This window comes from Cetorhinus maximus, unplaced genomic scaffold (assembly GCF_964194155.1).
Source record: "Cetorhinus maximus unplaced genomic scaffold, sCetMax3.hap1.1 HAP1_SCAFFOLD_3833, whole genome shotgun sequence".
In the NCBI taxonomy this organism is placed as follows: Eukaryota; Metazoa; Chordata; class Chondrichthyes; order Lamniformes; family Cetorhinidae; genus Cetorhinus; species Cetorhinus maximus.
In genome coordinates, this window is record NW_027599739.1 from 1 (window position 1) to 14,350 (window position 14,350).

Here is a 14,350-nt window from a genome sequence, read left to right on the forward strand (position 1 = left end):
AGGGCCCTCGGAGGAGGTGGGGGTCTGGAGGGGACCAAGCCCCTCAGTGCAGGGCCCTCGGAGGAGGCGGGGGTCTGGAGGGGACCAAGCCCCTCAGTACAGGACCCCAGTACAAACAGCCATATCTGGGCCCTACCTGGGTGCATGATTGACGAGAGGCTCCGGCCGGTATTTTGGGTAGTTGTACGATCTGAACTCCTCGTTCGCCAGGATTCCAGGCCACGTCTCCTCTGTTGGCGTTCCTGCCGGGACAGGGTGAAGGAGACGGACAGTCAGTGGGAGCCGGAAATTAATCCAAAGGGGGAAAGAGGGGGAGAAAGGGGGAAAGTGGGGGAGAAAGAGGGGGAGAAAGGGGGAAAGGGGGGAGAAAGGGGGGGTGAAGAAAGGGGAGGGGGTGAAAGGGGAAAGAGGGGGTGAAAGGGGGAGGGGGAGAAAGGGGGAAAGAGGGGGAGAAAGGGGGAAAGAGGGGGAGAAAGGGGGAAAGAGGGGGAGAAAGGGAGGGTGAAGTGTGACTGGAACTGTAGGATGATCTGATTGCAGCAAGTGCCTTACCTAATACCCTAAATATAAAATGCAATTCTTCTTCTACGGTAGAGCCTGGGAATAGGGGGCGGCCGGTCGCCATCTCGTAAAATATACAACCCACACCCCTGCCAGGAGCAAGGGGAGAAAGATAGTTAATTCCATAATTCCAGACACACAGCTTCAGTGAGGCGACAGGCTGAGTAAGCTCACTGCTCCACACTGCCGCACCCCACCCACCCCCGACCCCACCCTCCTCCCTCACTCCACCCTAATGCAATCCGACCCACCCAGCAGTGAGATCCCGGGTCCCCTGGGTCTACAGGAAGCCTTCACAGAATTTTACAGCACGGCGGGAGGCCATTCAGCCCATCATGCCTGTGCTGGCTCTTTGTAGTATAAGACCATAAGACATAGGAGCAGAAATTAGGCCATTCGGCCCATCGAGTCTGCTCCACCATTCAATCATGGCTGATAAGTTTCTCAACCCCATTCTCCCACCTTCTCCCCGTAACCTTTGATCCCCTTACCAATCAAGAACCTATCTATCTCGGTCTTAAATACTCTCAATGACCTGGCCTCCCACAGCCTTCTGTGGCAATGAATTCCATAGATTCACCACTCTCTGGCTAAAGAAGTTTCTCCTCATCTCTGTTCTAAAAGGTCTTCGCTTTACTCTGAGGCTGTGCCCTCAGGTCCTAGTCTCTCCTACTAATGGAAACATCTTCCCCACGTCCACTCTATCCAGGCCTTTCAGTATTCTGTAAGTTTCAATCAGATCCCCCCTCATCCTTCTAAACTCTATCGAGTATAGACCCAGAGTCCTCAAACGTTCCTCATATGTTAAGCCTTTCATTCCTGGGATTGTTCTAGTGAACCTCCTCTGGACCCTCTCCAGGGCCAGCACATCCTTCCTGAGATACGGGGCCCAAAATTGTTCACAATATTCTAAATGTGGTCTGACCAGAGCCTTATAAAGCCTCAGCAGCACACCCCTGCTTTTATATTCTAGGCCTCTCAAAATAAATGCCAACATTGCATTTGCCTTCCTAACTACCGACTCAACCTGCAAGTTAACCTTAAGAGAATCCTGGACTAGGTCCCCCAAGTCCCTTTGCACTCCAGATTTCTGAATTCTCTCCCCATTTAGAAAATAGTCTATGCCTCTATTCTTCCTACCAAAGTGCATAACCCCACACTTGCCCACGTTGTATTCCATCTGCCACTTCTTTGCCCATTCTCCTAACCTGTCCAAATCCTCCTGCAGCCTCCCCACCTCCTCAATACTACCTGCCCCTCCACCTATCTTTGTATCATCTGCAAACTTAGCCAGGATGCCCTCAGTTCCTTCATCTAGATCATTAATCAATCTATTCCATTAATCCCACTCTCCCCGCCCCCTGCTCTTTCCCCCCCACACGCCCTGTGAATTTTTCCCCTTTGAGTATTTCTCCAATTCCCCCTTTTGAACGTTTCTATTGAATCTGCTTCCACCACCCTTTCAGGCAGCGCCTTCCAGATCACAACAACTCGCTGGGTCAAAAACATTCTCCTCATCTCCCCTCCCACCTCTGGATCTTTTACCGATTCTCTTCAATCTGTGTCCCCCACCCTCTGGTTGCCGACCCTCCTGCCACTGGAAACAGTTTCTCCTTATCTACTTGATCGAGACCCCCCTCGTGATTTTGAAAACCCAATAAATCACCCCCCTATCACCAGCTTGATCCCAAATCACCATTGTCAACGCTTTAGAACTCTTTCTCTCCTTTCCTCTTGTGGGAGAATCTAGAACAAGGGGTCACTGTTTATAAATAAGGGGTCGCTCAGTTAAGACAGAGATGAGGAGAAATTTTTCTCTCAGAGGGTTGAGTGTCTCTGGAACTCTCTTCCTCAAAAGGCGGTGGGAAGCAGAGTCTTTGAATATTTTTTAAGGCAGAGCGAGATAGATTCTTGATTAGCATGGGGGGGGTAAGGTGGTTATGGGGGGTAGACGGGAATGTGGGGCTGAGGTTACAGTCCGATCAGCCGTGATCTTATTGAATGGCGGAGCAGGCTTGAGGGGCCGAGTGGCCTAATCCTAATTCGTACATTTAACAGGGAGCCCCGGAGAAAGCGAGCGGGCACTTTGAAAAAGTCCGAGGTCACCAGGGAAACTCTTCTGCCGGCCAGGTGTGACAGAGATCCTAGACAGTGACCCTGAGAACACAGGCCCATGTCCCAACATCGTGCGCGGGTGGGGGAGGGGGCAGGGGGAAGCGCAGCTTCAGACCCGGGATGGTGTCGCGCTCGAGAGAAAGGGCCTGGCGTTGAACTCCAAATGGAACCAGTGCCTCCTGAATACAGCTGGTGAATAACACCGATGTATTAAGGCTAGATGGGTGAGTCTGCATCTCACTCAGCTCTTACTCACCACATGTCTATCTGCGTCGAGTACTCTGTGGATCCCAGCAGGACATCGGGAGGCCTGTACCAGAGCGTTACCACTTCATTCGAATAGGTTTTTGTGGGAACGGATTTAGCCCTGGCCAACCCTGAAAAATCACAAGCAACAAAATGAAGGAATGTCACGGCAGGAGGATGGTAATTCAGCAAAAAGAAGGCCACCCGGTCTTACAGGTTTCTTAAAAAGCTAAATTAAACCTTTACTAAATAAAAAAAAAATGGTTTTAAGCACATACATTGGTTTACAAATTGCTACTGCAATAACTTCCAGCTCCCCTGATTAATCTAACTCCCAGTTCCACCTCCGTTAAGGCAACAGTAAAAACACATATATTTTAAAAGGCCCAAGTAACACGATACCCTGAACAGTCAAGTTCAAAGTGAGTTTTCCTAACTTCAGTTCTTCCAGACAGCAGTTTGGACACAGAGGCTGGAGGCTTTTCACACTTGTTAGATCTTAGAATTCCTTCCCTTGCACACAGCCTTCTCTCCTTTATACATATTTTCCCCTTTGAACGCAAATTCCCATTATTTCACTATGTCTTCGGACTTTACCTCTCTAATAATAGAAATCTATCATAGTACTAATTTTACCAGTAATCTTTGGGAAAAATAAACATTATGTTTCTTAACTTCTCCTGGTTAAGTGAAACATTTCATCCCCTCTTTTGAATTCAGGCTAGTCTGGTTCATTTAAAAAGGCAAATGTTCCCTCTAAACCTCACATTCTCAAAATTCACCCATATTTACCTACTTAACCGTACAAACCTAGCTTCTCTTCTGATACATCAAAGCCTTCAAACCAGCTGACTTTAATTCATTTAAGTCCCACACACAGACACACACGCACACAGACCCCACTATTACTCTACAATAAATTCCAGTAACATTATGAAAATTATTATACCTTCCTGACATCCCCCTCCTTATTTAAAAAATGAACCGTCATAATTTAAAAAGACAGCCATATTTTCTGAACCCATCTTACATTACCTCCTACACTTATTACACTATTACATTCCAGATGCATGCATTAACATAATATATATATACAAGTTCTTGGCATCAACAGAAATCATTCCAGTCCAATGCCAGGTTTTAAATGTCTAATTTTCCCTTTAAGCTTCAAACCCTTGACAATGCATCTGCAATCAGATTTTCTCACCCAACCACATGTATAATTTGTAGATTAAATGGCTGCAGTAATGAACTCCATTTGAATAGCCCTGCACTTCTGTCTTGAAATTTGTCCAGAAACTTTTAAAGGATTGTGGTCTGCATAAACAATTGTTTCTGACGAATTGTTTGCCACATAAATCTCAAAATGCTGCAACGCTAACACCAGACCCAGAGTCTCCTTTTCAATCGTTGAATATCTTCCCTGTTGTACACTCAACTTTCGTGAAACATACCCTATAGATTTTTCAATTCCAGTGTCGTCATCTTGTAACAGCACAGCCTCAGTGCTTATATCGCTCATGTCAACGGCCAACTTAAAACTGCTTGGCATAATTGGGTACTGCCATAACTGGTGTCAAAGTTAATACAGTTTTCAAACTGTCAAATGCCTTCTGACACTCCAGTGTCCATTGAAACGTCTTGTTCTTTTTTAATAGCTCAGTCAATGGAGCAGCCCTACTACTAAAATTTGGTACAAATTTCCAATAAAACCCACACATGCCCAGTTATCTCAAAACTTCTCGTTTTGTTGTAGGCACGGGGAAATCCACGATAGCCTTGACTTTCACATCTCTTACCATGTCCAATGGTACGGCCTAGATATGTAACTTGCGCTTTTGCAAATTCACTTTTAGCCAAGTTCACCACCAAATTAGCTTTTTTGTAATCGAGTAAATAATTCTTCCAGATGTTGTAAGTGCTCCTCCCATGTCTGTCTGAAAACTATCAAGTCGTCAATATAAACAGCACAATCGCTCAGTCCTGCAATTACTTTGTTTGTCAGTCTTTGAAATGTCGCAGGTGCATTTTTCATACCAAATGGCATTACTTTGAATCAATATAGTCCATCTGGCATCACAAAAGCTGATATCTCCTTTGCTCTCTCCGATAACGGTACCTGCCAATATTCTTTCAACAACTCAATCTTTGTGATAAATTTTGATTGTCCCACTTTCTCAATGCAATCCTCCAACTGTGGTACAGGATATGAATCAGTTTTTGTCACTGCATTCACCTTTCGATAGTCCACACACAGTCTTTGTGTTACATCCGGTTTCAGTACCAGTACAATAGGCAAACTCCAGTTACTGCAACTAGACTCAGTGATATCATTTTGAAGCATGAATTCAATTTCTTTCTGTACTTGTGATAAATTTGCCGGATTTAATCTATAAGGATGTTGCCTTATTGAAGATGAAACTTCTACAGGCACGTCATGTATAGCTAAATTTGTCCTCCCCCAGCTTATTTCCACAAATAGCTTTGTGTGACCGCAATAGCTTTCCCAAGTCACTTTGACACCTGTCTGGAAGGTAACTCAATATTACATTTAAATTTTCAAGTACCTCCTCATTATCCAATTTGATTAGAGGAAAATCAATTCCAGGATCCTGCATTTTTACCTCTTTCTCATTATCGACCACCACTAACACCTCCTTTTGATCCTCTTCCCTGTCAAAGTACTTTCTAAGCGTACTTACACGACACACCCTCTGCTTCTTTCTTCTACCTGGAGTATTTATTAAATAATTTACTTCACTCAGTTACTTTTCAATACTGTAAGGCCCACTAAACCTTGCCTTTAACAAATCACCCAGTACTGATAACAGAACTAACACTTTCGTCCCAGCAACAAAATCATGAGCTGTAGTTTTCCTGTCTGCCCTCACTTTCATCACTTAGCTGTGATATCTTTAAACGTCCCCTAGCTAACTCACATGCTCTGTCCAATCGCTCTCTGAAGTCTGATATGTAATCCAGGGGAGTGGTTTCTGAATTTTGACCCACCAATTTCTCATGAATCAATTTCAGTGGTCCCCTTACCTCATGACCATAAACTAGTTCAAAAGGACTAAAGCCAGTTGATGCATTAAGAGCATCCCTAATAGCAAATAACAAGAATGGAATTCCCCTATCCCAATCCTGTGGATAATCCTAACAATATGCTGTCATCATAGCTTTTAAAAGATTAATGCCAGCTTTCAAAAGCTCATTGAGACTCTGGATGATAAGCTGTTAACTTAAATTGTTTTATCCCCAAACAGTTCATTATTTCCTCAAACAGCTGTGACATGAGATCTGGCCCCTGAACCGATTGTAGTTCCTTAGGTAAACCATACCTTGTAAAAAATGTAGTTAACTCTTCCCCAATTTTCTTTGTTGTAATATTTCTTAAAGGCATTACTTCAGGAAGCCTAGAAGACACATCCATTATTGTCAGTAAATACTGATTTCCACTTTTAGTCTTAGGGAGGGGTCCTACACAATCATGGCCCTAGTAAAAAGTCCTTCAAATGCTGGAATTGGAATTAAAGGTGCCGACTTAATCACTGCTTGTGGTTTCCCTATCACCTGACATGTGTGATATGTTCTACTGAATTTAACTGCGTCTCTATGCAATCCAGGCCAATAAAAATGTTTTTATATCTTCGCCTGTGTCTTTCTAATTCCTAAATGTGCCCCCATTGGAATTTCATGAGCTATCCTCAGAATCTCATTTCTATATTCAAATGGGATTACAATCTGAGGCACCTCTCTCCAGCTTTCATTTGCTGAAGCATGATAAGGCATCCATTTTCTCTTTAAAACATTGCCCTTAAGGTAATAACATTCTGGAATACATTTTGCCTCTGTTTCTGTTCGATGTAACTGTTTTATTTACAAATCCTTTTCCTGTAACTCCACTAACTGCCTCCAGTTAAACACTTCAGCTGCATTGTCTTCCAGCCTTTCTTCCTGAACAATGTTATCAAACACAGTGCCAGCTAATTGCACTTCCACACCTTCTCCCTGCCTTTGAACTTCCCGTTCTTCTTGTTTCAACCTATGAGCCTGCGATCTTGTTATTACACAATCTGGAAATAATCCAGGGTGCTCTCTCTGCAACACTTCTATCGAAAACGCTTCTACAGGCTGCTGAACTATCCTAGGCATCACCCGCATCTGGGACCCAGCTATATCATTACCCAAAATAAACAGGAAGACTAGAAGATAATGCAGCTGAAGTACTTAACTGAAGACAGTTAGTGGAGTTACAGGAAAAGGGTTCACAAATAAAACAGTTATATCGAACCCCCACAATGGGCAAATTTTCCACTACTCCAACAATCATCTCACCTGTTTTCCACTTACTCTGTAAATTTACCTTCCACAATGGAATAGGTTTAGCATCTCCATGAACCCCACCTGTTCCTGCAATACTCTGAACAACAAACGTCACTATCCCTCAACGTTAAGGATTGACTAGCCCCTGTGTCTCTTAAAATTTTAACATCTTTACCTACTCCACCCTGTACACATGGAGAGACTTTCCCTTCACCTACAACATTTTTAAACATTTCTGCAACCTGCTCCTCAGAATTCTCTTGGGTAAACTGTGAACACATTCCCACTTCTTTACCTATCACTGATTCTTCCTGTTTTACCTCTACACAGGCCACTGGTTTTTCCTGTGCCTGAGCCTCAGAACCCACAGTACTTTTACTTCCAGTACTTTCTGCACCCCTAGAATTCCAACAGATTTTCCTTGCAATTTCCAACATACTGACTTCGTGCGTCCAACTGTGTAAGAATGAAAACACCTCAATTTTCAAATGTCATTTGTGGCCCTCAGCACCTTCCCTTTTATTCTGAAAAAACTTCCTGGGAATTTCCACCTAATCCCCCACTTCTCTGACAGCCTACCTTCCTTTCACATTCCCACTTTCTATTCCTTTCTGGTTTAAAAGGGTGACGAAAGAAAGGTTTAGCTCTATGAACTAACTCGTAATCATCAGCTATCTCCGCTGCTTGGCTTACCATTTCAGCCCTTTGTTCCTCCACGAGTTCTCACTATCGAAGGAATTGAATCTTTAAAGTCTTCCAAAAGAATTACCTCTCTAAGAGCTCCCTAAGTTGTCTCCATCTTTAATGCCCATATCCACTGGTCAAAATTACTCTGTTTTAATCTCTTAAACTCAATATAAGTTTGCCCTGGCTGTTATCTCATGTTGCTAAATTTCTGCCTGTATGCCTCAAGAACTCCTAATAGCCTTATTTACCACATCATAGTTCACCGGCACTTCTTTTGACAGTGAAGGAAGCATAAGCCTCATGTGCGCTACCCACCAACCTGGATTGTCACAACAATATCCAGTTTTCCCGTGGCCATTTCACCTGTTTAGCCGTCTTCTCAAAAGAAATAAAGAATGCTTCCACATCTTTCTCCTCAAACTTTGGAAGAGCTTGTACAAACTTAAACGTCTCCCCACTGGGTTCTGATCTGGAAATGAGTCCTTCCTCACCTTCTGATGTCTCTTTTTTAACGGCCAGCATTTTAAACTGGAATTCTCTCTCTTGCCTCATTTTCTAACCTCGCCATTTCTAATTCCCTTTCCTGTTTTTCTTTCTCTCTCCTGCCCGTTCTGCCTGTTCCCTTCAGATAGGCCTTGTTCTTTCCTTTTCTTCCAATTTTTTTCATTTGCAACTGAATTTGAAACCATTCCAATGAACCGACCCTTGGAGAACTCGGTCTCTCGGGTATTCCTTCCAGTTTCAAACGCTGTGCTATAACTTCAATGAGGTCTGTTTTCCTTACCCCTGCAGGTAATCCCAATTGTAACTTATCCGCCAATTCTATTCACTTAACTTTATTTGCCTTTTGTAATGCAACCAAAGTTATAACTTCAACTCCCAGCCAAGTCTTAGCAGCTGCCAAAGCCATATTGCAGTCTCACCACTTTAAAAAAAAAGCCTCACGCCAACTCCTGAATTCAAAGTGCCTCTTGTACTCGTAACACTAAGACTCGCCAACGCCAATCCAATCCAGAAATATCAAACACATCCCGCAAAGAGCCCCCAATTTTGTCACGGCAGGCGGATAGTAAATGCCAAGCTGCCCAAATCCCAGAGGGAAACTTGATGCCGCTGCCACAACTATTTGCAATTTGCACTTTATTTCGCGATGTGCGCTTTGAATTCAGTAAAAATGCCACCAAGTCTTACAGGTTTCTTAAAAAGCTAAATTAAGTCTTTATTAAATTAAAAATATGACTTTAAGCACATGCATAGGTTTACAAATTGCTGTGATAATAACTTCTAGCTCCCCTGATTAATCAAACTCCCAGTTCCACCTCCGTTAAGGCAACAGTAAAAACACATATATTTTAAAAGACCCAAGTAACACGATACCCGAACAGTCAAGTTCAAAGTGAGTTTTCTTAACTCCAGTTCTTCCAGACAGCAGTTTGGGCACAGAGGCTGGAGGCTTTTCACACTTGTTAGATCTTAGAATGCACACAGCCTTCTCTCTTTTATACATATTTTCCCCTTTGAATGCAGATTCCCATTGTTTCACAATGTCTTTGGACTTTACCTCTCTAATAATAAAATTCTAGTACCAATTTTACCAGTAACCTTTGGGAAAAATAAACACTTATTTTCTTAACTTCTCATGGCTAAGAGAAACATTTCACCCCCCTCTTTTTTGAATTCAAGCTAGTCTGGTTTATTTAAAAATGCAAATGTTCCCTTTTCACCTCACATTCTAAAACTTCACCCATGTTTACCTACTTAACATTTCAAACTTAGCTTATCTTCTGATACATCAAAGCCTTCAGACCAGCTGCCTTTAATTCAATTAAGTCACGCGCGCGCGCACACACACATATACACAGCCACAGACCCCGCTATTACTCTACTTTACAATAACATTATGACAAGGAAGCACTTTTACAGTGAATTGAATGTATTGGTCAAATCAACTTGCTTGGACAGTCTCACTTTGCCTCTAGCCTCTGGGCCATGGCTTTGAGTTCAGCTTCAGAGATTAGGGCCGATAATCCAGGCTGCACGGTCAGAGGGTCAGTGCTGAGGGAATGTGATCCAGGGGCCTCGGCTCTTTCCCTGGTGTCCCTGCACCATGGGCCCTTCCCCTGGTGCCCCTGCACCGTGAGCCCTTCCCCTGGTGTCCCCTGCACCGTGGGCCCTTCCCCTGGTGTCCCCTGCACCGTGGGCCCTTCCCCTGGTGTCCCCTGCACCGTGGGCCCTTCCCCTGGTGTCCCCTGCACCGTGGGCCCTTCCCCTGGTGTCCCCTGCACCGTGGGCCCTTCCCCTGGTGTCCCCTGCACCGTGGGCCCTTCCCCTGGTGTCCCCTGCACCGTGGGCCCTTCCCCTGGTGTCCCCTGCACCGTGGGCCCTTCCCCTGGTGTCCCCTGCACCGTGGGCCCTTCCCCTGGTGTCCCCTGCACCGTGGGCCCTTCCCCTGGTGTCCCCTGCACCGTGGGCCCTTCCCCTGGTGTCCCCTGCACCGTGGGCCCTTCCCCTGGTGTCCCCTGCACCGTGGGCCCTTCCCCTGGTGTCCCTGCACCGTGGGCACTTCCCCTGGTGTCCCCTGCACCGTGGGCACTTCCCCTGGTGTCCCTGCACCGTGGGCCCTTTCCCTGGTGTCCCTGCACCGTGGGCACTTCCCCTGGTGTCCCTGCACCGTGGGCCCTTCCCCTGGTGTCCCTGCACCGTGGGGCCCTTCCCCTGGTGTCCCTGCACCGTGGGGCCCTTCCCCCGGTGTCCCTGCACCGTGGGCCCTTCCCCTGGTGTCCCTGCACCGTGGGTACTTCCCCTGGTGTCCCTGCACCGTGGGCACTTCCCCTGGTGTCCCCTGCACCGTGGGCACTTCCCCTGGTGTCCCTGCCCCGTGGGCCCTTCCCCTGGTGTCCCTGCACCGTGGGCACTTCCCCTGGTGTCCCTGCACCGTGGGCCCTTCCCCTGGTGTCCCTGCACCGTGGGGCCCTTCCCCTGGTGTCCCTGCACCGTGGGCCCTTCCCCTGGTGTCCCTGCACCGTGGGTACTTCCCCTGGTGTCCCTGCACCGTGGGCACTTCCCCTGGTGTCCCCTGCACCGTGAGCACTTCCCCTGGTGTCCCTGCCCCGTGGGCCCTTCCCCTGGTGTCCCTGCACCGTGGGCCCTTCCCCTGGTGTCCCCTGCACCGTGGGCCCTTCCCCTGGTGTCCCCTGCACCGTGGGCCCTTCCCCTGGTGTCCCTGCACCGTGGGCACTTCCCCTGGTGTCCCTGCACCGTGAGCCCTTCCCCTGGTGTCCCCTGCACCGTGGGCACTTCCCCTGGTGTCCCTGCACCGTGGGCACTTCCCCTGGTGTCCCTGCACCGTGGGCACTTCCCCTGGTGTCCCTGCACCGTGGGCACTTCCCCTGGTGTCCCTGCACCGTGGGCACTTCCCCTGGTGTCCCTGCACCGTGGGCACTTCCCCTGGGTGCCTGGCTTTCTTATTGAGCGACTATATTCCCCACGCTGAATTAGTTTAAATTTGTTACAGCTGCTCGAGCGGTGTCTGCAGCCAAATGAGAAAACTCTTTCCATGACACCGACAGCCATGTGGGACTGGAGCTACATGTGCATCCAACCAAATGGCATGACGGGTCAGTGTAGGGGTGTCACTCGGTGTCTAAGCCACGCTCACTGCTGATATTGTGCTGAAGTAGCGATGATCTGGACGTACCGAAGTCTGCTAGCTTGAGCTCTCCTTTCTCATTGATGAGCAGGTTCTGGGGTTTTAAATCTCGATGTAGTACTTTCCTGTGATGACAATAGGCCAGGCCTCGCAACAGCTGGAATAGGAAGAGCTGAGACAACACAGACAAATTAGATAACACTGTGAGATCAGTGAAGAAACAAACTTTTTTACTTCAGCATCATCTTTTGAATTGTATGTTCGAGGTGAGGTATATAGGTCTGTCCCATCAAACACTCCCTGGACAGGTACAGCACGGGGTTAGATACAGAGTAAAGCTCCCTCTACACTGTCCCATCAAACACTCCCTGGACAGGTACAGCACGGGGTTAGATACAGAGTAAAGCTCCCTCTACACTGTCCCATCAAACACTCCCTGGACAGGTACAGCACGGGGTTAGATACAGAGTAAAGCTCCCTCTACACCGTCCCCATCAAACACTCCCAGGACAGGTACAGCATGGGGTTAGATACAGAGTAAAGTTCCCTCTACGCTGCTTCTGAATAGGCCAGCCAAGTTAGCCACGCTGTTCGCTTGGTGAAATAAATGGTAAGCTACCGTGGGAACATTTAAGTGGGCAGTTTGGAGAATGCTGCACCTTGCTGCAATTTACCTTTGGATGCCTGTAAAATAAGAACATAAGAAATAGGAACAGGAGTAGAGCATTCGGCCCTCGAGCTTGCTCCGCTATTCAATAAGATCATGGCTGATCATCTTGTGTTTCAATTTCCACATTCCCATCTGACCCCGATAACCTTTGATTCCCCTACCTAACAATAATCTATCTACCTCAGCCTTAAAAATATTCAGTGACCCCCCACCTCTACCGCCTCCTGAGGCAGAGAGTTCCAAAGTCGCACAACCCTCGGAGAGAAACAGTTTCTCCTCATCTCTGTCCTAAAAGGGCGACCCCTCATTTTAAAACAGTGCCTCCCCCCTAGTTCTGGACTGACCCACAAGAGGAAACATCCTTTCCACGTCCACCTTGTCAAGGCCGTTCAGGATCTTGTAAACTTCAATCAAATCACCCCCCACTCTTCTAAACTCCAGTGGAAACAAGCCCAGTCTGTCCAACCTGTCCTCATAAGACAACCCACTCATTCCATGTATCAATCTAGTAAACCTCCTCTGAACCGCCTCCGATACATTTACATCCTTCCTTAAATAAGGCGATAAAACTGCACACAGTATTCGAGATGTAGTCTCTCCAACGCCCTGTATAACTGAAGCATTACATCCTTACTTTTATGTTCAATCCCTCTCGTAATGAAGGATAGCATCATCCCATTAGCCTTCTGAATTACTGGCTGTACCTGCGTACTAACTTCTTGTGACTCATGTACATTGTGTGCCAACTCCCAGCGCCAATACTGGTTGCTACATTGAGCAGGGAGAACGCAGAAGTGCTTCGACTCACCTTTACATTGTGGATGTTAATGACATTCCCACAATCTTCTAGGTACTGTTTCAAGTCTTTATCCTGAGAGGGGGTAATGCAGGAAGTGTGGTTAGTTCGGTACAGGGACAGATTTCACATCTCTTTTAGCAATGATTCTTTGGGCTAAAGCTCTATGACGGGCCCTGGACGGTTAACACAAGCCTCCCCAGCCACTCCGAGCCCTTCAGCTGATCCAGCCACCACTTGCCTCACTTCACACACAGATTTGATTCATCTGACAGTGAACCTCATCAGCGCCCCCAGCTCCCTGTCCCCCACCCCAAGGAATTCGGCACACCTCAAGTGGGAGGTAAAGATTAGGGGGAGATTCCCTCCTCCTTTTCTTCTGGGGTAGAGAAGATTTTAAGGGGGCCTCGTGAATGGGGGCAGGGTTAGACGGAGTAACCGGGGGGAAGCCGATTCCCTACGGCTGGGCTGTTACCGAACTAATGGCGAATCGTGGATTCTAAACGTTTGACCATAACTCACCGACCGTCACAAGACTCAACTCACCAGATACTCGAAGACCAGTGTGAGGGATTTCTCCGTGTGAATGATGTCATGGAGTGTCACAATGTTGGCGTGTTTGAGGTCTTTCAGCAGGGAGACTGGGTGAAGAGAAGTGCGAGGGTTAGAAGGAACCTCTCCAATCTGAAACGAGCACAGGAAATGCTGCATGTGTACAGCGGATCAGACAGCATCCAAGACAGGGTCAATTAACGTTCCAGGTGAAACTCCAGCACGCAGCCGAAATGTTAGGCAACTCCGTGAGAGTAGTAAGAGAGAGGAGGAGAATTTGTATAGGTCCACCTTATTGCCATTTAATTCCCCAATTCTCCCTTTGTGCATTATATGTGATTGAGAATGAGAGAGTAACAGTGAAACTCTTAACAGGTGAAAAGCAGGGATAAATCAGTGAAGGATCAGACTATAGGGTAGCATTTATAATTGGGTAGGGGTCTGTGAGGGAACCTCAGGGACCAGGACAGCAATGACTACCCATCTGTCCCCCGGGTACAAAGGGAGCCTTCAGACCCCACAACATATTCTGCTGGGTAATCGACTTGCTAACCTGCTGCAGTGGCACAACTCTGTCAATAACACACTCGCTGGGGGAATCCACCCCCGTCAACAATAACACACTCGCTGGGGGAATCACCCCGTCAACAATAACACACTCGCTGGGGGAATCACCCCGTCAATAATAACACACTTGCTGGAGGAATCACCCCATCAATAATAACACACTCGCTGGGGGAATCACCCC

General features: G+C 46.9%; 1 protein-coding gene across 1 annotated transcript; it reads right to left on the reverse strand.

Annotated features, from left to right (window-relative positions):
• Nucleotides 1–124: 124 nt before the first annotated feature.
• LOC144678227 (cyclin-dependent kinase 16-like) lies at nt 125–13,734 on the reverse strand (the record flags this gene model as incomplete). The annotated part of the gene is made up of 6 exons (XM_078538089.1): nt 125–242; nt 553–650; nt 2,933–3,053; nt 11,633–11,756; nt 13,063–13,125; nt 13,597–13,734. Coding segments are annotated over 6 exons (654 nt in total), but the record flags the coding sequence as incomplete, so codon positions are not given.
• Nucleotides 13,735–14,350: the final 616 nt, after the last annotated feature.